Source organism: Crocuta crocuta, unplaced genomic scaffold, assembly GCF_008692635.1.
Source record: "Crocuta crocuta isolate KB4526 unplaced genomic scaffold, BGI_CrCroc_1.0 scaffold130, whole genome shotgun sequence".
Lineage (NCBI taxonomy): Eukaryota > Metazoa > Chordata > Mammalia > Carnivora > Hyaenidae > Crocuta > Crocuta crocuta.
In genome coordinates, this window is record NW_027527920.1 from 15,670,798 (window position 1) to 15,697,873 (window position 27,076).

General features: G+C 43.1%; 1 protein-coding gene and 1 long non-coding RNA gene across 4 annotated transcripts in view; one reads left to right on the forward strand and one right to left on the reverse strand.

The window, feature by feature from the left end:
• MYZAP (myocardial zonula adherens protein) overlaps window positions 1–27,076 on the reverse strand; it is a 91,916-nt gene that overhangs the window by 19,528 nt on the left and 45,312 nt on the right. For 2 of the 3 annotated variants that reach the window (XM_077747956.1, XM_077747965.1), the window contains exons 9-11: window positions 25,335–25,414; window positions 23,577–23,682; window positions 3,128–3,211 (exon numbers count right to left, since the gene is read on the reverse strand). In XM_077747956.1, coding sequence (XP_077604082.1) covers window positions 3,128–3,211; window positions 23,577–23,682; window positions 25,335–25,414 — 270 coding nt within the window. Of the gene's footprint in view, window positions 1–3,127; window positions 3,212–16,457; window positions 17,175–23,576; window positions 23,683–25,334; window positions 25,415–27,076 lie in introns of those variants that run through there. The other variant, XM_077747971.1, reaches the window with a different exon arrangement.
• LOC144218160 (uncharacterized) lies at window positions 2,769–4,021 on the forward strand. Its single transcript, XR_013331066.1, has 3 exons — window positions 2,769–2,919; window positions 3,301–3,707; window positions 3,827–4,021. It is a non-coding gene; the product is annotated as an uncharacterized LOC144218160 (long non-coding RNA).

Below are 27,076 nucleotides of genomic sequence, written 5' to 3' on the forward strand. Positions count from 1 at the left end.
AGGGGCAGAGGTCACTGCCATTAGTGGTCACCCACAGTTAGCAAGGAACCAACAGTCAGCAGTGTGTTTGTAACAGGATAAACTAGTCACACAGCCTAAAGAGGAACAAGTTCTCAACTCAAACTCTCATCTCCTCAGAGGCGAAATCTTTACCTGGCCCAACAAAGTACGGTAAACTATTAAGGAACAGTTAACGTTTTTAATAGTTCTAAAAATTAGGTCCAGGCATCATGATGATAAGGGGTCTTGACTTTGAGTCACCTTGAAGTCACTTCATCCTGTGTGCGCACCCCAGAACCCACACGCTCTAACCTTAGAGCTACTCAGAAAAGCTATTCTGTCTTCTTCAGACCTGAAAGAGCCGTACACCTGTCTGGAAAGTGTTACAATGATGTTAACTCTAAGAAAACTTTGAAATAAGTAAAACAATAGCCTTGGGAAGATATAAAAAACAACAACAGAAACAGTGAAGAAATAAATAAACTAAGCCCAAGATATTTTAGAATAAGATCAAGTGTAAATGTATTACTCTTATCACTATGTAACTTATTTTGCGAGTGTGTATGTGTGTGTGTGTGTTATCTGCTGTTTAAGTGGATGTAGGAAGTAATCAAAAGGAATCAGCCATACTATATTTGGAGAGGAATTTAAATAGTTTATGGGAATTGTGTCAAACAAATTTATCACCGGTATTTAAATGCTCAAGGAAAACGGGTTCTCAAAGTCTTGCTCACCGGATACACACAGCAGACACTGCTGGCCCCGCTCATATCCATTTCCCGACAGCCACTTGTGACTCTTTTCCTGAGGGCTTTTCTAACCACCAGAGTCTAGGTGGCCCTGCCGGAACAGGCCACAGCTGGTCCCTCTGCTCCCCCAGGAGCGGGCCTCACCCAGTGGCTGACGGGAGTTACTGGCTAAATGCCCAGCTTTCTGACCTGTTGGTAAGGATAACTCAGAGGCCAGAGCGCAGCACCTCCTACAGGCCCCCAAGGAGAGTGAGTGGCAGCTGCCCATGGTGGCAACACCCTCAGCCAGGCACCCATTATTGGCTTTCAGCTTTTCCCTGACTCAGTTTTCCCCCCTTCCACTGGGGCTTCCTGGGATCACCTGTCAAATAAACTATGTGGACTAAGACCCACATCTCAGGGTCTGGGCAAGACAGGAAGAAATGAAGCATTAAAGCACAGTGTGTTTGGCTGTTCTCTCTGCTAACATCCCCTCGGACATTTCGTCACCTACAAGTAGAGCTGGCTTGAGTGGCACAGCCACGGGGAAGGGCGAGCTGGTGGGCACTGCCTTGGGTGACCTGCTCTGCCTCCTGTCAGCTTCTCCTTCCGTTGTCCTGGAACCACCCTTTCTCTCTGGACCCGTGGGCTGGCACCAGGGCCCTCGCTCTCTAATCTCACTGGGGAAGGTGTGATTCTTCCCACAGAAAGCGGTGACTTCACAGGGCGATCTCAGAAATGTCGATCAGTAAGGCTGGAGCTGGACCCCGGGACTGTGGAGGGGAAGGCAGGAGAGGGCCAGGGCAAAACGCCATTTACTCAGCTGTCAGGACACTGAGACTCCTTGGACCTGAATCTGCTACCAGGTCCCTGTGGGCCATGAGGGACTTCTGGTCATGACTTTTTTTTTTTTTTTCCCTGAGACAGCGTGAGCAGGGGAGGGTCAGAGACACAGGGAGACACAGAATCTGAAGCAGGCTCCAGGCTCTGAGTTACTTGTCAGCACAGAGCCCGACGCGGGGCTCGAAACCACGAATCGTGATATCATGACCTGAGCCGAAGTCAGACGCTCAACCGACTAAGCCACCCAGGCGCTCCCTGGTCATGACTTTTATAGGCAGCTCCCAAAACAGAATAAATGAAAGCACAGATTATCCCTCCTACAAACACAGCAGTGAAGAGCTCAAGCTTTGAATTCAGGCTTACCCATTTCTAATGTCACCTTGGATGGGCTCCTTAATGCCCCTGAACCTCAGTTTCCCATTTATAAAATGGGAGAAGTATAATCTAATTCCTAAGACATGCCTCTTCATAAACATGCCAGGCATTTTCTACCTTACTGCACGGCCACACACACGTAAGTGCAATTACCGTCCTCATGTTCTAATTATAAGAAACTTCCCCAGCATCACCCAGCTCCTAAGAGGCAGATCTAGGGTTCCAACTTGGGCAAGTCCGATTCCACTCTTAACCTCTTATGTTCTACAAAGGATGGGGAGAGCAATTAACAATACCCAACGATACCAGGTGCTTAATAGACGTCGTTTCTTCCCTGTTTGCTCACTTCATCATTCTCTCCTGGGCGGTCTCCCTCAGGGGAAGAACTATGTCGAGCACAGACAGGGAGAGATTCATGAGGCTCAAAGGAAGAGGCTCAGTGCCAAGCTCCTAATAGAGCCTGCAGAGCAAATAGATTTTGGCTTCTCCTTCTATTAATACCTAAGCTCTTCAGGTTCTTCCAACTCCATAATTTCCTTTTTTGGAACCTACACCAAATCTCCAAAGTGACTTTTTCGTCAGGAAGACTAAATGTCATGAAAACCTGAGGTGAAATTAAGTCACCTCTAACCATGCTGACTCCGTGTCACAGCAGAGCACTGGTTAGGGACCTGTCTCTCAGCCTGGCGCTGGCATCAGCTAAGCTGGGTGACCTTGAGCAAAGCCACCTGCCTTCTCTGTGCCTCCTTTTCTTTTTTCTGTACCTCCTTTTAAAACCTGCGTTAACACAAAGATAATGATCTTTGTCTCTTTTAGAGTCACTGAGAGAACCATGTGAGGAATGTGCCTGAAAAATATTTCACAAAAGTATGAAGCACTACATAAACGTGGGAGATTATCAGTGTTGTTCAACAGCTTATCCAACTTGCTAAGAAAATTCCTGAACAAGAAAAATGAGAGCCAAAAAGCAGGGGTGAGCACAGCAAGCTGGAATGAGGAGAGTCAGGTGGTAAAGAAAAACTAGCTGTCAGAACCTCATTTTCAGTGTTGGCAGTTAACCTTCAGTCAATTTTATAAGGCCAGGAAATAGCCATATTTTTAATTAAGTGTCAGTGGTAGGCTTAGCAACATAAAATTTAATGGTAGGGAAGACACCAGCTTCAAGAAACACAGCTTCTTACCTCTCCTTCTAAGAAAGATATCTTTTCTAAAAGCTGCAGTATTAAAAGCTGTTTCTGCTGCACCTTTTTCTTTAATGATTCAATCTAGAAAGAAACAAATAAAAAAATGTTAATAAGAAATTACAGAACTGTACAAACACAAGTTAATCAACCTTTGGTTTTCATTTAAACAGAACCCACATGTTCTTCGTGGCTCATGGAACAGTATGAACACGAGATGCTCCCTGGAAAGAGGGCTCTGTGGCCACGTGAGCATGGGACAGCATCTGATTTTGGAGTCACGTCTCATTGGGTTTGTTCAGCCTGACATTTCCACACTGATTTTGCTGTGTAACCCATGTAGCATCCCACGTATGTTCCAGAGAACATGCTTTGGGAAATGCAAACACACCTCCACAGAAAATAATTATTCAGCTCAAATTTGTGAGGCAGCCCACATTTCAAACATTCAGCTCTGTTATCCCTGTTAGTTCATTTGGATCTGTTCAACCAGGGCTCAAAAGTTTGGGTCTGGAGAAAGGGTCACTGTCACTAAAAGTGCAAATGGAAGTGAGAGGATCAAGGACTCACGTGGCCTGCGGTAAGTGGGGAAGGCTTCCTCAAGAGAGACGCTTGAGCTGGACTTTCACCTTTGTTTTTACAACACAGTCTATCTTCAGCTACTCTAACCCTGCTTTTCATTCATGTCATTTTCCACAGACAAACCATGGAAGCCCTAAAAGCAGGAACCGGGGGCACCTGGGTGGCACAGTCATTTAAGCGCCGACTCTTGATCTCAGCTCAGGTCACGATCTCACGGTACAGCGAGGCTGAGCCCTGCAACGGGCTGTGCACTGATGGCGCGGAGCCTGCTTAGGGGTCTGTCTCTCCTTCTCTCTGCTCCTCCCCACTTGTGCTCACTGTCTTTCAAAGTAAATAAATAAACTTTAAAAAAAGAAGAAAAGGCAGGAACCAGGTGCTCTGTACCAGGCTACAGCATAGACATTAGGGGGAAACGGTGCAGGTTCAATCAATAACTTGTGATTTTAAAGAACACACTAACTTTTCCAACTGTATACTGAATTTGTGCATTTGCAAGGTCTTTTTACAAAACCCTTCTCAGTGCAAAATGACACAATTCCTGCTAGAAGTGAATCTAGCAGGAGCTAGAAAAAGTCAAAAGTATAATCACATTGCCCTTCAACCTAGCAATCCCATTTCTAGAAAGAGATCACCAAAGACACACTGGCCAAAATATAAAATGACCTGGACAAAGGATTTTTGGTTTTTAAAAGACACAGAGAAAACAGAACTCCATCAATCAGTAAGTAGCTGGTTAAATAAACCATGGTTCATCGTGACAATGGATGGCTATGCAGATTTCTAGAACAGATATGGTGCATTGTAAGGAATAGTATGTGAGCTTCACTGTAAGAGAGGTGAGGACATATGAATGCATATGTAGTTGCAAAAAAGAAATTCTGCAAAGATAAAAGAAACCAAAATTATTAAGAAAGAGCTGCCAATAGAGAGAGGTAGGAACTCAGAGGAGACGAAGAAAGACTTTTTTGATAACACTTTCTTACCTACGTTTAGTTTTGAAAGTGTATTTTACGGATCCAAAAATAAAATGAAACCAAAAAGGAATAAAAAAGCAAATCCTAAAACTTGAAAACAAATTGAAATAAAGGAACTTAACTGTATATCAAATTGGTGAAAAGAACCTAAGTGTTGTTAGAACAAGTTAATTTGACTCTTTTTAGTGGGATATATTCTAAACATAAACAGAACTGCAAAGAAATCTCTTATTCACTAGGAAAATGGTTGGTAATAATATTGGTACTGTTGCTTTGAAACTATTGGAAATATTGTAGTATAACAGTGTTTGGACCCAAGGTTTTTTGTGTAAGAGAGAGAAACAAATGTGAAATCAAAGAACTAAAATAATTTTTTTTTGTTAAATTGGTATGAAAATATCAGTATGAACTCCTAGTATTTTATTTTCATTTGTTAAATACGCACTTCCTAACCCTGTGCACTGAGAAAACTTAGAAATAATAACAAGAAGCACAGAATACATACAGATTGTGGCATCTATACACCAACCCTCACCAACAAATACAAGTCATCTTGGAGGAAGATCTCATTTCCAGGCATGAAAATATACTAGATGAACCCAAGACACCTTGTTATGCCTGAAAACAAATATGTGAAGGGTCTCCCTTGGGCCAAGGATGGGACAATGCGAGCATCAAAAAGAATCATGAATGTAATGGAGTAAAATGCATGAAATATACAAGTTTTTAAGACCCTGAGTACTTTATGACTCTTCCAAAACAAAAACCAACAGTAACAGTGACTCATTGGACACCACTGGGAGTAACAAGGGAACCAGCTCCTTACTTAGAAAGCTGACAATATGGGGATCTTGGGTGGCTTAGGCCGTTAAGTGTCTGACTTCCTCTCAGGTCATGATCTCATGGTATGTGAGTTCGAGCCCTGCGTCGGGCTCTATGCTGACAGCATGGAGCCTCCTTTGGATTCTCTGTCTCCCCCTCTCCCTGTGCCTCCCCTGCTTGTACAGTCCCTCTCTCAAAAATAAACAAACAAACAAAAAAAAACCCTGGCAATTTAGAGAAAGAATAAGGTATTTATCCTGCCTTTCTTGTATAAACTGCATTTTGAGATTACTAAAAAGTCCTAGGTGATAAGGGGGAAAAGTTTTGCTTTTCAGAAGAATTCCAGTTAATGGGAAAGAATGATAGATTTAGAAAATCACCATTGTGCAATCTCTAGGGAATAACGCACTCAAGCAACCATCATTAATAGATGAAATGGTCAGGGGCAAAGCTAAGGAGGAACTTTACAACTGCGCCTTGGGCTGTCGCCATCTGAAACCACAATCTGCCTCAGAATCGTCACCCGAAGTGGGACACGCGTGCTGCTGAAGAGATATGGAGTAAGTCACACAGCACCACGAAGTATTCTTGCTTACCCCTGCAAGAAAGTTAAAACCAAGTCTCACCAAGCTGCCGGAGCTAATAAACAGGAAGTCCTATCCATCACATGGAAACTTTTATAGGACAACAGACTCAGTTCCTGCAACGTCACTGGGTGGGGGAAACTTGACGGGGGAGGAGGAAGAACGGGGAGAAGTGTGCTCTAGATTAAAAGAGGATAGAAACACAACCATCAACATAACATAATGGACCTTCTCTGGACTGACTGAAACAAAGCAACAGTGAAAAGGACATGTTAAAGACACTGTGGAAAATTTTAGGACAGATTGGTACTAAATAATAGCAAGGAACTATCATTAATTTTGTTAGATGCGACAATAGCATTACAATTATCTAAGTCCATTGTGTTAGAGATGAAGAGTGTAGAAAACACAAGCAGAATGTCTGGGATTTGCTTTAAAATAACTACACAAAGGGGGAAAAAAGAGGAAAAGAAGGGGCAAGGAAGGTAAATAGAGCCAATTTGCTATTTGTTGAAACTGGTAATGAGCCTGGGGGGAGGGGTGTTCATTGATTAGTCTGTCTGTCCTGAGTGCATTTGACATTTTCACGATAAAACATTTTAAATTCCACCTAGTGTCAAAAAATACACTCCGACATAAAAAGTAAGCCATACAGAATAGAATATAGTAAGCACATTTAAGAAAAAATGTCCAATGTTGAGAAATAATTAAAGACATTCCCAATTAAAAACAGTAACAAGTTACCCTTTAATAACGTTTAAATTTGCCCCAAACCACTGGCTGAAGAACTCCGTGCTGAAAGGGCTGGGAGGGACAGCTTCTCTCATGTATTGCAGGTGGCACTGTAAATTAGAATGACCCTTTGGGCGACTTAGCAATAAATATTAAGAGCCATAAAGCTGTTCATACCCTTTGACCCACTAATCCCACTCCTGGGAATTTATCCTAAGGATATCATTCAGACATAGGAAAAAAAGCTGTATATACAAAGATGTTCTTGCTCCTATTATTTATAATAGAAAATGGAAATAGCCTTAATGTCTAGCACTAAAGGACTGGGTAATACATTATGGAATATCAATTTGATGGAATTTATTAGAGACACTGCAAACAAATATACTGCAAAATTTAAGTGTTTACAAAAAGCCTCGGGGGGATTAAAAAAAAATTTCACAACGATCGAAGGTAAAAGCCAGAAGTTAAATAAATGGAACAGTTCTGAGTTCGGGTAGGATTATGGGCAAAAAGAGAGTCATTTCTTTAAATGTCCTTCAATATTTGTAGGAATAGTTTTCAAAAATCATCCTTATAATGCTCCCTTTCATTCCTTCCTATGGTATTAAGATTTTTTTTAAAATGACTTTAGTTCTTTAGGCAAAACAGGTACTAAAATTAGCTACAATGTTCCAAGGAGGTTGGAGTAAATTTCATCAAATAACATAAAAAGAGACTTCAAATACACTTGCTTCACTATCTCTGAAGTAATCAGACCGGTTTGTGAGTCTAAGGAAGCAAGGGTTGAAAGGCACCCTGACGAACAGTTCCCAGGAAAATACAGACAGGATTTTCATTTTTAAAAAATGAGTAGCGACGGGGGAGAGCTGTCACCTGGAGGCTGGGGTGGGAGGGGAGTCCGGGGCATTCTAGGAGGACAGAGGTGGAGCGAAAGAGGCACCTCCTTCAGGAGAGGACAGCCGTGGGAAGGGTCTGGGGTGCTGAAGCTTCTGCTGCCAAGGCTTGCCTTTCTCAACAACTGAAGCTTCCAGAAGCAATCGTGCTCTTGTTCTAAGTGAATACTTTTATCCTTGACCATTCCTTGTACAGCATATCCTGTGACCAGGGTTGACTTGTTCAGATGAGAGAGAAAAGGACACCAAGGCTGGCAGACAGCGCATGACTTGCCCCTCAGACCCTACATGGGGCGCTGACCTTGAACCCCAACTGTCTCCCCTGGGTCTGCCCCTGGAGCACGGCCCAGTGTCCTCCTAGGAGATACCTGTTGTGAGGCTCAATCTCGAAACCACGCATTTGTGCGGAAAACGGTGTTAGTCATGACTGCCAACATCAAACCACCTTCAAACATGGTCTCCTACAGAACCCAGCACATGATAAACGCTCTAAATGTAGCTACTGCTATGTTATTACTAGTATTTCTCCCTCCCTAGACTGTGAGCTTCTTGAGAGTAAAGACGTCTGTCATCCTTATATTCCCAGACAGCGAGGGAGTGAATCAGGGGCTCCATACATCCATCTCTCACCAATCCCTCCCTTAGACTTCAGGGGCAAAACTGTCTGGAACAGAGTCTCAGAGGCCCTGGTGACCCAAGGTGGATGTCCTCGAAGCACCCGCCAAATCAGGGCCACTCCAACATCCAGGGTGCCATGCAGCTGGCCTGCAACCTTTACTCTTTTTGATACATTCAGATTTGTAAATTTGACCTTGAAGAGCTTCGTGGATTCTTCATGAAGCTGCGTTTAGATCTAGCTGTCACCAGGTGGTGGTAAATGACCAAAGTACCAGGCTCAAATCAAGGCCTTAAGAAATGAGAAATCAGACTCACTCACTTTCCAAACCTCATCCTTTTTACTTCAGAACATAATCTTGTCACAACTGTTAAATTTCAGTATCAAATAGTAGACCCCCTTTCTAGGACAAAGAAAGAAACCCATCTTGGAAAATCTAGAATCTAGTAACTAATGTTAATAGAGTTTTTTTCTTATTTTTGTCTTGATAAGCATGTTTCTTTGTAACTCAAGCCGAATATACATCTTGCAGCCTAATGATCACGTGGGATGCTAGGTCTCTTAAGACTATAGCCAGTCTGATATTTAAAGTGGTATGTTTTGGGGAGGGGTGTATCCTCTACTTTCTTAGAACTGATAATGGCTTTTCTTCACATTTGCCACCACTGAGTTATGTCCATAGGTGATTTAAACTAAGCAATCCCTCTTAAGCCGTGGCCACACAATGGAATCACCAAGGAGGAGCTTTTACAAAATACTGGCTTCTAGGCCTACCCCCAGAGATGCTGAACGTATCACTGCCCTACTTAAAAACCCTCTCAAGCTTCTGCCATTCAAACTCCCTAGCGTGGATGTGAGGCCCTTCTGCTACGATCCCCCCTCTATGTCCCTACTGTCCTTTCATGCCTGTCCTGTCCCAGATGAACCCCACGTTTAAGCCACTCCATCCTCTCAGCACCCCACAGACATACAGTGGTTCTGCCTCTGGGCCTTTGCACAAGCTGGTGCTTCCACCAAGCATGCCTTCCTACCCTCCATCCCCCTCTCCACCCAGAGATCTCCTGCTGTCACAACATACTCACTAGACACCTCCCAGAGCAGCAGTCCCCAAATCTTCCAGGCTGGCTTCCTGTCTCCCTCTTCTGTTCTACCTCAGCCCTCTCAACAGACCCCTGTTAAGACACTTCGCTGCTACTACCATCCTTTGTGGACATCTCTCTCTTGCACTAGACCGCACACCCACAGGGGGCATGTGTTTACTGTATCAATGATCTTACATAAAAGAACTGTTCTCTTAGAAGATGCAAGTACCCTTGTCAATCCACACGTTTTTATAACCTGCTTTTGGAAACACTGCTAAAGTGAAAGGACTCCTAAGCTTTCTTTCAAAAACAGCTTATGTGTCAACCAGAACAAAATGAAACTGTGCAAAATTTTAGTAAGATCCTGTTATGGATTTCAGAGCAACCCTGGAAGTTATGAGGCTTCTCAGCTTCCCGAAATTTTTTTTCCCCGTTAGTGACACACATGCAGGTCACAGGTCATTTCATGTTAATGTCAGAATACAATACAGCCCTGTAATGAGAATTATGTGAATAGTACCCAATTGTGCAAAACTTGTGAAACATAACTCACTATTGAGGCTGGGGATGAGAAGAGAAATTAACGAATGTAAGAAATGCAGCAGCAAATATGTATTAAATAGTACACAGCACTTGGTATGTTTTTTTTTAAGAAACTGTGCCATAGGGTCATTGTGTTTTACCAGTGGGCAAATGACAATATATATGTATCTGGAAAAATCCTTAAATGAACCGTAAACATACACCGAAAAGGAGCACCATACAAGAAGTCATGTTAAAACTGATGATCACATTGAATCACATTAACATCCTCCGGTGAGGAAGAGGGAATTAGATTTTTTTCAATCCAAACTAAGTTTATGATGTAATTGCTAGGAAATTTGTTTCGTTTTCATTCAAATTTTAGGATTAACCAATGGAGGTCCACAGGCACATTTATTCAAAATCAGGATGTGAGAGTTGTGTGTGTGTGCATGTGTGTGTACTGTGAAACCTGACCACACGTTAATAAATAACATTCCCAACCTCTATCACCAGCACCTCCGATTTGTTACTCTTTCCCATGGATCCTCATTTCAAAAGACTTTCTGCTTTGAGCCACGTTTATGAAGAAAAAATTCATTTTCCCATGGACAAAGGTATCAAAGATGACTGTCAGTTAAAGCTTTTCATAACAACGAGACAACCAGGGTTATGAATTCCAGGCAAAGGCAAAGCAGTAGGATACTTTGAGTCCTTGTTGACTTCTCAGTGGCAATTTATGCTGTTAGAGTATTTGAAAAATTCACAAGGAAAATAGTTTGAAGAGTCCTATTATCATTTTCACCCCCCCCTTAGAGGCTCAGTGGATCAGTGAACCTACCAGGGCAGACATGGAACATTTGAATAGCCAAGAATCTTCTAGAGCTCACTTCTGGATGGAGTGTTCTTTTGCCTCCTCTTGTACTGACAGGGCCTTGTTTTCCACCCAAACTCATGTTCCCCTTTGTGGACTAGAACCCTATGTGATCTAGAAAATAATTGTCCTCCTCACCCTTAGCAAACTAAGAATCATGCTTAATGTCCATGCACTTGGCACCCCCCCCCCATGAAAAATGAGAATAACTGACACTCTGCACTCTTCTTCGGAAAAGGTTTTTCATGGTTGCTACGGCTGCTCTTAATTCTATTTCAGGAGTCTCGTAACACTGTAATTTCATAGTTATTGTATTTTTAAAGTGCATTCTCCTTGATAAAAACCACCACAGTAAGAATTTAAAAAATAATGAAGTTACCCTCTTTTCCTAAAAGAGAAAAAATAATAAAGCATAGGGAAATATGACGAGATCAGACTCTGCCCTACACTAATGCAACATAAAAGAACCGTTTAAAAAGGACAAGGAAAATGGTGCATTATCTCATTTTGGGGGGAGTGAAGGGAATGAATTAAGGCCACAACAAAATGAAACTGAAAAATTGCTAAATGAAGCTCTGAGTCGGGAAAATGAAAAATCAATGACGGAACGGAGGTAAAAAAAAAAAAAAGGTACATTTTTCATCTTCATGATGCTTGATTGGATTTGTAGAAATTCATTTCCAATTAATGTGTCTTGTGGCATTCAGCCAGGCTAGATATGAACAGGGCACATATTTTAATCAATTTTTTTCTATTAAGTTTGAGGTAATATATAATAATAGAACTATACCATTCAGAAGGATCAGTTGAAACTGGCTTCTGAGGTTAAATAATCTAATTTGGCTTGATTTCTATCTTATAGTAAAGATAACCCAACTTCTCTTTCAGGAGAACTGCACCCTGCTTCTCCCAGGTGCCTAAACATGATGGGCTGTATAAACATCAGGGAAGGATCAATCAACTGGGTTTTCTGATCTGAGAGGGAATAACAGATCCCTGGGAAGGCAGGCACAGGGGTGTGTCCTGGCTATCAGGGTTGTTGCTGGGTTCACTTATTATTCTCAGAAACAACCCTAGGAATGATTATCCCCCACGGAGGAAGAAACTGAGGTTCCTAGAGTTTTATTACCCATCATTCCCTCAGCAGTCACTTATGATCACCTCTGTGTCAGGCTCAGTGTTAGATGCTGGGAGCAGAGCAGTCAGCTAGGAAGACCTGACCTTCGCCTTCACAGACCACATGTCCCAGTGAGGAAGGCAGGCAGTAAGCAGAAAACGAAACTCCCAAGCAAGTGGAATAAAGGGAGAGGCACAGTGATGTTTTGTACCCCTGAGACAGGACGCACCTGCTGACTACAGATGGGGTGAGGAAAGGGGTCAGGCCTGGGGGCTGAAGAGGGTGACCAGCTCACCCCAGCTTGCCGGGGACTGCCCAGGCTTTAGCACTGGGAGTCCCATGTGTCCGGAGCTTTCTCATTCGCTGGCAAAGCAGGACAGCTGATCCCCCAAGAGCTGAATGCTGGCGCGGCTGAGATCTAAACCCACATCTCTCTGATACCAAGGCTGTGGCTCCTTCTGTCTCCACAGCGATGTTCAGAGGTCTGCTTCCACCCTCCCTGTGATGATGCCCTATCAGTGCAACAGTGCCTGGAAATTAGGCAAGTCTGGGAAGAATGCTGGCAGGTAGTTTCCTTTACAAAGCATTTGCTGGGGCCCTAAGCCTTTAGGCTGTTCTTTTTCCCTCTGACTTTAGAGGAGGAAAGTGGAATGGAGAGGCGGGGAAGAGGGCACTGTAAGTTTCTAAACCCCCAGGCTTTCCTCAAGAGATGCAGCATCAGAGACTACAGACCCTGCACCGAACAGGAACATCCAGGGAGAGACCTCAGCCTAATGTGGTGAGATGGTGCACATGGAGGCATCCAGCTCCACATGTAATACACAGCTGGTGCTTAAAAATGGTGGTTTTTAAAATGTCCCTAAAACTCAAGTGTCCTTGCATATAGACCTTCACCGGCACTGGCCAGGGTTCTCCCGGGAGGCTTCCAGCTGCCCTTCCTGCTTCTCTCCCCTCCTATTCGCCCAGCTCCTCCTACCAGAGACATCACTCTGCAATTGGATCCGACCAGGCAGAGGGCGCCACTGAGGACTCAGGAGTAGGGCAGCACAGGATATTTTCTTAGCTTGGTGCTGAGTGGGGTGCTCACCCACAACTGGCCCTGGCCTCATTTCCAGCCTCTTCATTATCTTTCCCCACTGCAATCCAGCCAAACTAGATTAATAGCTCTCTGAACTCACCCTATATTTTTCTGGTCTCCATGGGGTTTTTTTCTTCTGTTTTGTTGTTGTTGTTTTTAATTCTATATTTTGTCTGTCACGTCCCTTTCCACCCATTCGATCCCTGACTAGAAAAATCCAATCCATCCTGCAAGACCTGGTCAAATATCACCTCCTCCATAAGGCGTCTGCACCCACACCTGCATTAGTGAACACTTAGAAGCTCTGTGCTAAGCCCTTAGCATGCATTTCATCAATCAATCCTACAAGAAGCCTCTGAAGCCGGTACTATTATGACCGCACTCATTTTGTTGATAAGGAAGCTGAATGTTGGAGAATAAATATCTTTGTTCAATATAAAAAGCCAAGTCAAGAAAGGAGTAGGATGCAAAGCCAGATTCAGTTTACTTGAAGCCTATGAACTTGATCACTACCATCTCCAGATTCTGTGTCACTAGCACACAGCTCATTCCCCAGGTTAATACCTGTCCTATTCTGTCTTGAGTTCTAAAACAAGTTTTAGGGTCAACCAGAAAGTCCTTTGAGGGCAAGAACTCATGTTGATTTTTGCATTTGGTTCCTAAAAGGCACTTCTTAAATGTTGACTGACCCATCAGGGCAAGAGAAAAGGAAAATTTAAAGGCAGTGACACATGGGAAACAAGTCCAGGGTGATAAAGAGGTCATGAAAAAATCGGTGGGGCAAAGATGAAGTAGTCAATGAGCGCTGTTAGAGAAACAAGCTTCTTGTGAGAAAAACAAACACACAAAAACAAAAACGTGGATCCCTATTCACACTACATACACAAAAATAAATTCATGGATTATTCTTTATTTCTTCAACAAGTATTTATTGAGCACCTACTACATGCCAGTGACTGTTCCAGATGTTAGGAGTACAGCCAAGAACAAAAAGGAAAAATACCACTGCCCTCATGGAGCTTACATTCTAGTGAGGTCTGTGTAAGCAAAATGGATAAGTGTGGTATATATAGACAGATAAGGGTAGTATATATTATAGATAATACGTAGTATATATTATAGGTAAGTGTAAATTATAGGATGATACATGCTACAGAGAAAAAGATTAAGGGAGGAGATAAATGGTAGGAGTGTGGGAGGCTGTAACTAAAAACATAAAGCTGAAAAATAAAATAAAACTTTAATAAAGCTATTACACAAATAACCTCATGGCAGTCAAGACACACAGGGAGCACCAAAGGACAGATACATTTATACCAAAATTTAAAACTTGTACATTTTTCAAGATACCATAACGAAATGAACAAAAACATTGACTGGAAGAAGACAACAGCATGCAAACACATTCTGACAAATGAGCAACGTTGGCGGTATCCACAGTTCCGACAGATCAGCAGGAGAAAGGACAACCAAACAGAAGAGGGAGCAAAGGATATGAACGGCCAGTTCACAAAGGCGGAAGCCTGAATGGTCAGTGAGCTAAGGAGAAGACACTCAGCTGCACCTACAGTGAGGCGTGGTATCAGGCCAAAGCAAAGTAAAATTAAAACAAAGGAGATACTGTTTTACAACTGGCAAAAATTCTAGTCCAACAGTGCCGAGAGGTAGCGAGGATGTAGGGAAGTTCACCCCCAGGGGGGTGGAGGCGTACACACGCTCCGGGGACCAACTGGCTCCAACTATGTTCATAACTACAGAAGCAAAGCGACGCGCTTGGCATTGTTTGTAGAAGAACAGAAATGTGGAAACAAGCTAAGTATCAACAGGGCACATTACAATACATTAATACAAAGAAATACTAGAGAGCCATTAAAATAAATAATTTAGATCTATCTGTAACATCAGAAACAGAAACATAATTGAGGAAAAGAGTAAGTTGAATAATATATACAATAAAATCTATTTATATATTATAAATAAAAATGTACATACATTTGTAAACACCTAAGTTAGGCGAAATACTGATAAGAGATACATATGTATGTAATAAAAGCATCAAAACATGGCCTGGATGGAGAACAAATTGCTTCTAAAGAGGGAGAGAGCAGAGAAGAGGAAAAAGATCAGAGGAATAACAAGACAATTCTTTGTAATGCTTTCTATGACTTGGAAGAAACCTGAAATATGCCAAAATGTTAACATGCTGTCAATTCTACGGGAGAGTCCATGGGTCTTTGTTTCTCGAATTCTCTATAATTTTCCATATTTAAAATTGTTTTCAATTTTTAAAAAAGCAAAAAAAAAAAAAAAAAAAAAAAAAAAAGAAAAAAAAAAAAAAAAAAAAAAGAAGAAGTGAAAGAACGAACATTGCCTATGGAGTCAAAGGTCTTGCTGTGGCCCCAGTACCACCATCGTTTGCTAAGAAGACTACCAATGACTTATTTTTTAAGTTTCAGTTTCCTGAGATTAAAAAATATATATATGCTAATAATTCACCCCATAGAGGATTCATGTGGGCATGTTAGGTCTAGGACACATGACCTTGAGATGGGAGAAACATTCTGCAGCTGGTAGTGTAGCCGTACAAACTCTGCAGGCAGAACGTGAGCACCCAGGTCTCAGAGATATTTTACAGCCAATTAGAAACAATCTCAAGAAAGAAAAAGTGAATTCTATGACATTTGAAAGAAAAGAACCTTCTCCCTAGAAAGGACAATTTGTATCATAAATAATGAGCACGGATCATAAAATGAGCCTGCAATATTTCCATAGCGCACAGAAAAACAAAAAGTCTCACACACGTGATGAGCTTTCTGATACCTTCTAAAAACTTCATATTTTAGATAGGGTATCCAAGATTTCAAAATAAAGAAGTGAATAATATGTGGAACATGAGAATCTAACATTTTTAGTTACTATAAATAAATCCTGCCTTAAACTTCAGAATAGCACCTCCTTTGGGTGGGGTTGTGAATTTCCAAGAGACAAAACTCCAGCCTTAAGAACCCACCACTGCCAACTTGCTAAATTGAGGGAGAAGCATCTGAATGAGAGACAAACATTGACAGGAAACCATGTACCTGCCCACTTTGCCATGGAGAAGTGGGAGCAGAGAACCACCCAACATGGAAGTGACACCCAGCCCTTTAGTGAAGCGGCTCCATCAGCCCAGTCAGCTTGTTAGCCTAATACCAGCCACTGACTATTACTACTGCTGCTACTGCTACCACTACTAGTATTCAGCAACAGTTAAGTTTTGATGCCATCCCAGCACCTGTGGCTTATCTCAAGGAGATCTCTATAAAAATAAAGCAGCCATGAAATATATTTCACTTTAATAGAAATTTATTTGACTGAAATATATTTCACTTTAATAGAAGAGAAATTTATTTGACTGAAATATATTTCACTTTAATATATTTCAGTCAAATAAATTTCTCTTTTCCTCAGATATACTTCTCCTTTTCATGAAGTTAGGTGAAGTGTCTACTCAGGTAGATTGCCCATGGAGATAAAAAGCAGACCAAACCTTGCTTAAACAAAAAGAATGCTAAGTTGAGTCGTGCTTTTGATCTCCATTCGGGAAGGACATCCTCAGGGACACCTCCCACATGCAAATATAATCAAACTACACTTCTCCGGTATTATCTGGGCTGTGATCTGGCAGGGAGCACTTCCTTCCTGGAACACTGGAGGAGTTCTTCAAGCCTGCTTCCCAGCTCCTTAGCGGGTGTCCTTAGCCGCTTTTCTGTAAGTAAGGCTTCATTTTCCGAGATCTCAGAAGCAGCCTCCACCTGGCACTTCCTGCATTACTGTTTAGTACTTTTTTCATTGCAGTTCTTTCTTTGATGTCTAGGAACCCAGATTTCTAAAAATATTCTTTGAGTTCTCTGGTCTCTGCAGTATGAGGCTGGATGGTCGAGGTGACAGTGTGTGGTGTTTTCACAAATGAGAGCCCTACGTGGCCACATTTTCCTTTCCACAGCATGGTCCTTCCTGTTTTGTTCATCGGCTCATCACCGATATATGCCACCTCTTCCCAGCAGAGAAAGTACAAGATTCTTCTAATCACGAACAATAAACGCAATTGCTTCCAACCCAGGCTACCGTTTTATCATCTTCCAAAGAACCGGAGACTAAATCTGGAGAAGAGTTCGTGTGACATGATCTGGAAACAGTTCAATTGAGTGGATTAGGGTCGTGGACTCAGTGCTCCCTTCCCCTGCCCCCATATGGCTAAATTATCAGTGATGGAAATTACTCTGAATCACTTAAACACAGGCCATGTGGCAAAAATGTGCTTTTGTGGTGTGCATTTTAGCATAGCACATGATAGTTTTAAAGTGCTAACAAATGGCTGATCCATTTAAAATGGAAGATTCTTAGGATGGGGAGAACATAAAATTTTTAAAATTATTTTATACATAAATACTCCTCAAAGGACAGGCAGCCAAGATGGAACGCAGCACAGAACACAGAAGAGAAGAGAGAAGTGACCCCAGAAGATTCCATTTGGCTCATAAGACTCCCAAAGGAGGGAAGGACAACTTGTGTGTCAGTCAAGAAATCAACTCAGCTACTTTTCCTTTTATTTCATTTCATTTGACTCTGGGTCTACACAGCAGGAGCCCATCCATGAGGAATAATAATAATAGCAGCTAGTACTTATTGGGTGTTTCCTATGTTCCAACTGATATGCTCTAAAGTATTTTAAGTACATCATCTAACTCTTACCAAAAAATGCTTTTGGATACTGTAATTAATCCCATTTTACAAATAAGAAAACTAACTCTTTGAAAAGTTTCCCCAGCTAGTAAATGCAGGTCTGATTCAAAAGTCCTTGCTCATCTCCATTTTCTCTGCCACCTTTCATTTTTATCCATAAAGTCTCTAATTGCACTTCTCCTCAGTCTCTAACTGCAGGGGATGCCTGTGAATTCAGGGCCTAGGAGGTAAGTTATATGGACTTGAAAAAAGAGAAGACAAGCCCAGGTTTGCTGACTGGCTCAGGAAGAGGCAGAAACCAGAAACCCAGAGCTTAACTTGCTGAAGAGTTACCTGCCATCTATTCTCTCCGACCCAGTTTGTTTTCACCCCAGAAAGTGTTGCATTTGGGGGCACCTGGGTAGCTCAGTTGGTTAAGCATCCGACTTTGGCTCAGGTCATGATCCTGTGGTTTGTGAGTTCCAGCCCCACATCGAGCTCTGTGCTGACAGCTCGGAGCCTGGACCCTGCTTTGGATTCTATGTGTATCTGTCTCTCTTTCTCTTTGCCCCTCTCCCCACTCACTCTCTGTCTCTCTCTCACAAAAATAAACATTAAAAAAATTTTTAACTGTTGCATTATGACAAGCATTCTCAAAAAAAATCTAAGGCATGATAATTAAATACTTTCATTTCATAGGAACTGCAAAAGTGTTCTGCTTCATTTTGCACTTGAGAAGCAGTCAATGTGAATCCTATTATTTCAACAAGGTATGGTGTTCTCTTTCTAAGAGGGACAGTGTGACCAAGTGTAAGGTCTTCTGTGTAGACAGAAGTAATTTAAACCAGGGTGAGGCCAGACCCCTGCACCCACAAGCACAGAGCGAAGAGGATCCATGAGAACCATATCTGGTCTCTGTCAGTGGTAGGTTCTCAGCTTCCGAGGACAGTAAGTGGGTTGGATTTTGTCCCTTTAAGTCTAGTATCTATTAACAAGTGTGCCTTATTCATCTCCCTTAGTAACACCTTCTCTTTAGATTCCTCTGGAGAGCCTTGGAGAAGTTTCTTATCTGGATACCCCTGGATACCGCTGGTAAGGCACTGCAAGTGAGCTGTCAAAGAACCCTCTCCTGACGGGCTGGCCAGAAGCCCTAGAGCCCCTGATAAGACCAGATGATCACACACCCGGACAAGTTCTCCTGTATCTGTGCTCGTGGTCTCTGCTCACTGGCCTCCCTGGCTCTCTTCCCTTCAGCCCTCCCTATTCCAATCCAAGTTCACTACCAGCTTTCCACCTCAGGTACAGCAGCTTCTGAGGGAGGCTGGCTGAATATTAACACATGGAAACCCCACATGGAGACCCAAACCACTGCTTTAAAAATTCAGAGCACTAGTTCTCAATGCTGGCTGCACACTGGAATCTTGTGCAGCCTAAAAAACCAAAATCCCTCAATACCCAGTGGCTTCTTGCCACCCCCATCAGCCAGGTTTGGCAGGTTGTAAAGCTCCCCCAAATGATTCTGATGAGCAGCCTGGGCAGAGAAACACTAATAAGAAAATCAATGCCTTCCACCTTTGCACTCATTAAACATCTGAATCACAGAGGGCGACAAGCCAGGAGTGGAACTGCTTTCCGCAAAAGAGAAGCCTAAAGAAAGAACATGTTCTCCGCACTGGAAAGGAAACCTTCCTGTTGGAAGAACCATTTCGCCCATCGCAATGACAATGGGAAAGGAGGAGGAGGAGATAACATCAAAGAAGCTGTTTATTAAAGTACTGTGGAGTCAGCTGAATAATGCCACTGCACAGTGGCAAAAATGTCAAGTCTCCCCCACCCCCTTTTTGAGGGCAAGTAAGAATTTGTTCTTTCCCCCAGGTAATTTTCCCCTTGGCAAGAAAGTCGCTTTGAACAGTTAAAGAGGTGTGAATGGTCCTGCTGACTGAGCAGCTCACACGTAAAGATGCATCCAGGCTTTGCTGCTCTGGCCTCGGGCTTTTTGCTCCCCACCCCCATCTCCTGGTTCCTTTAAAGGAGACCTAAAGAATGCAGCCTGACTCAAGACAAAAGATCTAACCCCAACAAGGCTTTTTCAACAGAACAAAGAAGCCCAAGGGCAAGGATTCTGGAAGGCAGGTAACGCCAGAGGGTAAGACCCAGGAGGGCAGGACCACAGGTATACTGCCCCCCACCCTGCACCCAGCCCCGGGCACAGAGAAAGTGCCTTTGCTTATCTAGTGAACAGACCACTAAATTTCCCTACAAGTGCTATTTTTTTTTCCAGTCCCTCCAAACTTACTGGCAAACACTTAGAAGTCTAAAAGGGTCATATATGGGCTTATTTTGTTTTTAATTTTTTTGTCAGAGCCAGAACCAGTTAGAAAAATTAGTGATGGTAGCACGGGAACCAATCCTGACATCCACCACAGGAGACTTAATTCAGTAGAAAGATCTAGCCTAGTGGGGGTATCTGGTGCCCCGCTATCACAACACTGTGCATTGAACATGACCCTATAAGATATACACCAATCCTCCATTTCAGAAGAGCCCATCCTGCCCTAACTTGCAGTCAGCCCATCTTATATGCTGAAGTCCTTACTGACACATACCGTCCCACGCAGTGAAAATCAAGTCCTTATCGGGCCAAGGACTGCGTAGTTTTTATTCATCATCATCAATTTTATTATTTTCTATTCAGGTTGAAGGAAGTACTTGGCTTAATATTTAAGGATTCCAAAAACCTTTTATAATTATAATATTAAATTCTATTCTACTCAGGTTGAAGGGAATACATGACTTAATATTTAAGGATTCTAAAAACCCCCATAATAATACTTTTTTCACTTTTGAGCTGAAAAAAGCAGCCCGTCTCCTCAGTAAACTAAGTTTCTTCACAGACATTGTGGCTAAACTGATGCCAGCAATGGACAGAGACTGAATCCCCACTCCTGGGAAACGTGAGGCTTGCACACATTGAGGCTTTCAGGCATGAAGGGAAGCAGAACGGTCCCTAACATCCGCCACACATAAAGTCTGCCTCTATTTCTAAGAAGGTCAAGTTTGTCTCGGTATCTGGATAGCTGGGGTTCACAGATATATAAACTTCTCAAGTCAGAGGTGATGGATTTGCCAATTTTGCTTATCATGCAAAGTAATGATAATGCAGAGATCCTAGTAACGGGCCCAGCCCAGTAAACAGTAAAGCATTCTTTATATAAGGAGCTCCTAGCTCCACTCCTAGACCATTAGGAACGCACCCGTGAGGAAGGGCTCAATACCTTCCCCAAGGCAGCCAGTACTAGAAATATTTTCTTTATGTGAAATGAAAAGCTGAAATTCGCCTCTTTGCAAGTGCCACCCAGTGGTTCTGGCCTGGCCTTGCATTGCGGTATTATTTAAGAATACATTCTCTCTTCTCCATGGCTGTTTTCTAAGATGTGAATTCAGGGGCGCCTGGGAGGCTTAGTCGGTTAAGCATCCGACTTTCGCTTAGGTCATGATCTCGCGGNCTCCTTGGCCATCTCTTCCCCCAGTCCTTCAGCCATGCCCTGAGTCACTGTGGCTCTCCAATCCCTTCTTCCTCTCTGCTCTTTCTCCCTGGCTTCTAAATGTGCTCCTCTGTTGGTGTCCCTTTTCCATGTTTCTAACTTAAAACAAATAAATGTATTCACATCAATGGCTGCAGCAATTCAGATTTTAAACCATCCTTTCATTGTGTAAGTTAACATGGTATATTGGGCAAACACATTAATTCTTAGCACCTGATTCAGATAGTAGTCTACATTTAGAATTAAAAAATCTCTCTTTTCTTTCCAGTCTCCACGCACTGTTGAAGCCCAGCTGGCCCCTCAGTGGGGCTCACTCTGATGGTGTCACCCTGAATGTCAGCCTGTGATTTCATCCTGATGACTACATCTTCCAGACCACATCATTGGGGCTTAGAGACACTTATTTGGGAGATAGTAAGTCATGGGTAGAGAAGCAAGGCATTCTCAAACTGGTATTCCTGTTATATTCCCGAGTTAGAAAACAGATAATCCTAAACTACTTAAAGGTGTCTCTTTAAGAAGTATCTCTGATTTTGGTACTGATCTCAAACCCTTACAGATAAGAACTGAAAAGCAGCTGACTAGTATGAGGTTTGGCTCACTGGTTTCCCTAATACATGAAAACAGTGCAGAGGTGGGAGAAATGTAGTACTCTACAGTCAAAGAGCCACACAGGGGAAACAGGGCCAGCCTTGCCCCACACATCTTGTGTGTGAAATTCAGAAGCAGAGAAGCTACGATCTGACATCCAGGGTTCCCCAAGTGCTTTTCCGTGGCAAACACAGTCCCAACACCCAGCGAGTGTGAATAACTGGGCACAATCTACCATCACTGCTGCTCCAGCCTGCCTGTGCCATGGGAGCACATGGGGGCTCCTCATTCCTCTATTCTGCCCCCTCAAACTCACAGATGAGCCAAGGTAAGACTTATAGGATTCAATGCAGTATGAATAGATTTCTTGTCTAAGCAAGAGATCTTACCTAATGGATACGTTTATCCTATAAAAGAACAAAGTAGCCCTCTCCAACCTCACAGCTCCCTGACCTTAACCTCACTCCACCAATATCACCAAAGGTTTAGAGAATAAAATAGACTTTTAATATTTTTGTCATGTGTACAGTTTATTAGAAATACACATGCTTTTCATTCTAACGGTTCATTCATAAAATAGATAACAAAGTAGTGCTAAATATCAGGAAAATGTGGGGCTGTTTGTTTTTTTCAGTTTTTCCAATGCCAATATAAATATTTAATTAAATTAAAGCCTTTTCTTTTTAAGATAGAGAATTAGACTGTTGGGAATTCTTACAACTCTGTTAGTACTAACTGTTCCTTTTTTCTTTTCTTTTTTTTTTCATGTTTTTTTAAATTTATTTCTAGGAGAGAGAGAGACAGTGTGAGCAGGGGAGGGTCAGAGAGAGAGGGAGTCACAGACTCTGAAACAGGCTCCAGGCTCTGAGCTGGCAGTCAGCACAGAGCCTGACGTGGGGCTCGAACCCACGAACCATGAGATCATGACCCAAGTGAAAGCCGGACGCTCAACTGACTAAGCCACCCAGGTACCCCATAACTGTTCCTTTTTTTCTATCTGATTTATTAATTGAGCAAGAAAGGTACAGTAACGTGATCAGCTATACCACAGCTTGTTCTTTCCTCTATCAAGCACCACAAGAGAGAGAAACAGATTATAGTGACACAATTAAAATTTTTTCCTCCTGCAGAAGTATAAATGATTCAACTTACCTGTTTTCTTTCCATTTAGGAAAACAGACAAGCAAGCTATGTCCAGCATATAGTAAACATCTAACTTGGTCTGACATCCCACAGACAGATGGAGAGAGAAAGGATGGAGAAGACACTGAGGGAAGAAGGGAGAGGAGGAAGGAGGAGATGGGGCGGGGAGGGGAGGGGAGGCACCTGTCCACAGAGGAAGAAAGATGGAGTGGTTGCCGGGAGAGAGGCAGCCAGGTACAAGGAAGTGCAGAGACCTGGGCTAAAGAAAACTGTCCTGTCACACCCTTGGGTCCCCTGGGCTGTGGGTGCCCATGTGGGGAATTGCTGTCCTCTAAAAGTGAGTGAGCTTATGAACTCTGTGCTTCCCAGTCTTCTTAACTGTAACCCTCTGGTATGATCAGAAGGATAATCACCCGTCCGCGGGGGGACGTACAAGGAAATTTTCCTCTGGGCCATGAAGACAGTAGCCTGAGCATGTTCACTTGTGAGCTGTGCAAAACGGAGCTGAGAGTCAGCTCCGGCTCTAGGGCCGAAGTGTCCCCTCAACAGGCAATAATCCTGGCCTGTGACCTTGCACAGTGGCTTACCTCCTCAACCATCTGTTTGACTTTCTTCTGCTGGCAGTGCACCATGTCGTCTAGGTGTCTGATCCGCTCCCGGAGGCTGGCAGACGCCTCCTCCAGCTGCTGATACCTGACACAAGGAGCAGAAAGAGGCATGGGGTCCTGAAGCAAAGCAGTAACACCAGCACGGAGAGTCACCGCCGAGGGGTCACTGCCAGCACAGGGACGACAGCTCCGCCATGCACTGTGTCTCCTGGGGGACCACCTAGTGATCGACCACCCACCACGGGAGGAACCACAGGACTCTTGTTCAAGCTCCCACTTGCAAATTTTACCTGTGTAAGGACAGTGACTACTTTCCAGGGACTGAAACAGGTTTGTTTTTGTTTTTTGTTTTGTTTTGCACCACTTACGGCACAAGGAGCTGTCTGTTCTGGAGTTAATACAATATAGGAACATCCAGTAAAATGCCTTGATTCGGATAGCAGAGGAGAGGAGTCTAGCATGCACAACGTGATCTCTAAAATCAAGTGGCCGAGTCCTGGGAAGTGTGGAACTGTAGTCTACACATCATTTATTTTGGGAAAATGGGAACATGGTCAAAGGCATTCTCTGCACCAAAACAGACTGGGCCGTATCATAAGATTTCAGTTTTTTAAAACAGCACAAACTAGGACACCTGCGTGGCTCAGTCGGGTAAGTATCCAACTCTGGGTTTTGACTCAGGTCATGATCTTGCGGTTTGTGGGTTTGAGCCCCACGCTGGGCTCTGTGCTGACATCACACAGCCTGCTTGGGATTCTCTCCCTCCTCTGACCCTCCCCCGCGCTCCCTCTCGCGCTCTCTCTCTCTCTCTCTCTAAAATAAATAAACTTTAAAATAAATCAATAATCAGCACAAACTCTCCTCTGACTTTGCTCAGTTCAATGAAACCACAGGAACTGGCAGACGGACTGCTGGCTCCCTGGGCCCACTGGAATGGAGCACTGGACAAAGTGTCTGGTGGTTTGCTTACCACTCACTCCCCCTCACTGCCAGGTCCCTCCTCAGCACCACGTTCAAATCTACAAAAGAGTGCAAACTCTGAGGCTCCAAAGAGGCAGGACCACAGACATTTTTTGGTGCGTACCACGTGGCAATGCCCAGCGGCCCCATCACAATTAATGATGCAGAAGATGGGCTCTGCCATGGTCACTATAATCCCAACCCCCTTTAAAAAGAATTATCAGTTTACAGATCAGCAAAGAATCTCCAAGAAGTAACTTGCCCAAAATGCTTGAATCACCCCAACCTCGTTTTCCTTCACCAGAGGGCCTCTCTGCCTTCTTATTTCTAGAGAAGACCATGTCCTGCTCCCTCATTTTCCATGCAGGGTTTATATGCCCATAGCCAGGGGACAAGGCAAGGTCTGAATAAACAATGTTTGGAAACAAAAAAAAGGGCATTTTAAAATTAGTTTCCATTGCAATGGTATTAGTCACAGCTACTGAGTTTTCTCATCAACAAGGTGCATCCTGTGGTGTCGAAGGTTACAGAGAACATTTACAGACTGAACTTTTGCACCCGAGACAGTCTGTGGTGTGTTCCCCCAACGCTAACAAACAGCCTGGAATACATGGCTATGAGCTGGAAGAAAGTGGCCCCGCAGTGGAAGCCCTCAGGCCAAGATTTTACCAAAGTCTGCAAATGAAAGAAAATGCAAGGACCCAGCGAGCCCACAAAAACACAGCACAGCCACCCTGCCGTGTAAATCCAGTACAAGATAAAGGGCACCAGCCTTACCTCTCCTTGTCAGAACCAGTAATTTCCCCTGACATTTCAGTTTCATGCTCCAGGAGCTGTAGCTGCAGTTGATGGCGTTCCTGAAACAGACACCGACATTCCAATCAGTGGATCCCAGGTTGGGCGGGGAAGGTGTACCGAGCAATGCCAGCACTGGGGAGTTCAAGTTCCCCGTGGCGTTTCTGCATCCACTCACCAGATTCCAAACAAAGCTCAAAAATGCCAAATCTCTTGGTGTGCATTTACAGACATATTTGTGAATTAGAGACAAAGATGCTAGAGAAAGCCATTCAGGATTTTTCTTAAAAAAGGATCCTATCAACTTAGCTTCAGATATCCTGTGAAAATTTACAGTTCTAAAATATGAAAATCAGTACTGTGAAGTCCGTGTCCTATGATATTGCAAACTACTTGATTATTTTCTGCATCACGAAGAGAATCTCTGGGATTTGGGTAACACCCTACACACTAAGCTGGTGGGGTTTATACGGGTATATATGCTCACTTGTACAAATGTACTGTGGTAGTCAGCACAGTGGATGGCCACCCAATGATGCCCACATCCCACTCCTGAAACCTGTGAATATGTTGCTTTACACAGAAATAGGAGCTTTGCAGTTGTGATTAAATTAAGGGTCTTAAAATGGGGGAATGATCCCGGATTATCCATCTGGGACCTCACTGGAAGCAGGAAGAAGGGCTGGAGACAGAGATTGGAAAATGCTACACTGCTGGCTTTGAAGCTACCAGCTGTAGCCCTCAGTCAAGGAATGCAGGCAGCTTCTAGAAGGTAGAAAAGGCAGGAGAAAGGGGCATCTGCGTGGCTCAGTTACGCATCCAACTCTTGATTTCGGCTCAAGGCATGATCTCATGGTTTTTGAGTTCGAGCCGCACATCAGGCTCTGCACTGACAACATGGAGCCTACTTGGGATTCTGTCTCTCCGCCTCTCTGGCTCTTGCTGTTTCTCTCTCTCTCTCTCTGTCTCTCTCTCTCAAAACAAATAAACAAAAATTGTTTAAATAAAATTAATCAATGAATAAATAAGTAAATAAATCATATAAACAAACAAACTGGAATAAAAAGCTAGGAAATAAACTCTTCTCTACAGCTTCCAAAAGGAACCTGGCCCTGCCAACACCTTAATTTTAGGACTTCTGCTCTCCAGGACTTTAAGGTAATAGATTGGTGTTAATTAAGTGACTAACAGTGGCAATTTGTTACAGCAGCAATAGGAAATAAATGCATCTATCAAGCTGTGCATTAAGATCTGTACCCTTTGCTGTACATATGTAAATTTAAAAGTTTATCCAGGGCACCTGGGTGGCTCAGTCAGTTAAGCTTCCGACTTTGGTTCAGTTCATGATCTCACAGTTTTTCAGTCTGAGCCCCACACTGGGCTCTGTGCTGAAAGCTTGGAGCCTGCTTCAGATTCTCTGTCTCCCTCTCTCTGCCCCTCTCCTACTCATGTTCTGTGTCTCTCTCAAAAATAAACAAACATTAAAAAAATTTTTTAAGTTTATGCAAAAAGGTAATGTAAGAACATGGACAATTATTTCTGTGTTTGAAGTAGAAAATGTTAACAAAAGCGTGCACCCATCATAACCAAAATAGCTCTAGAAACATTACAGATGTTAATGTAATAGGTTCCCTTAAAATGCAATTTATCAAATCCTGCTCGTGATATCAGGAGATTATTTTACTTTAGGCCCTACGTACTACTGTGCCTCGTCACTATTCTCA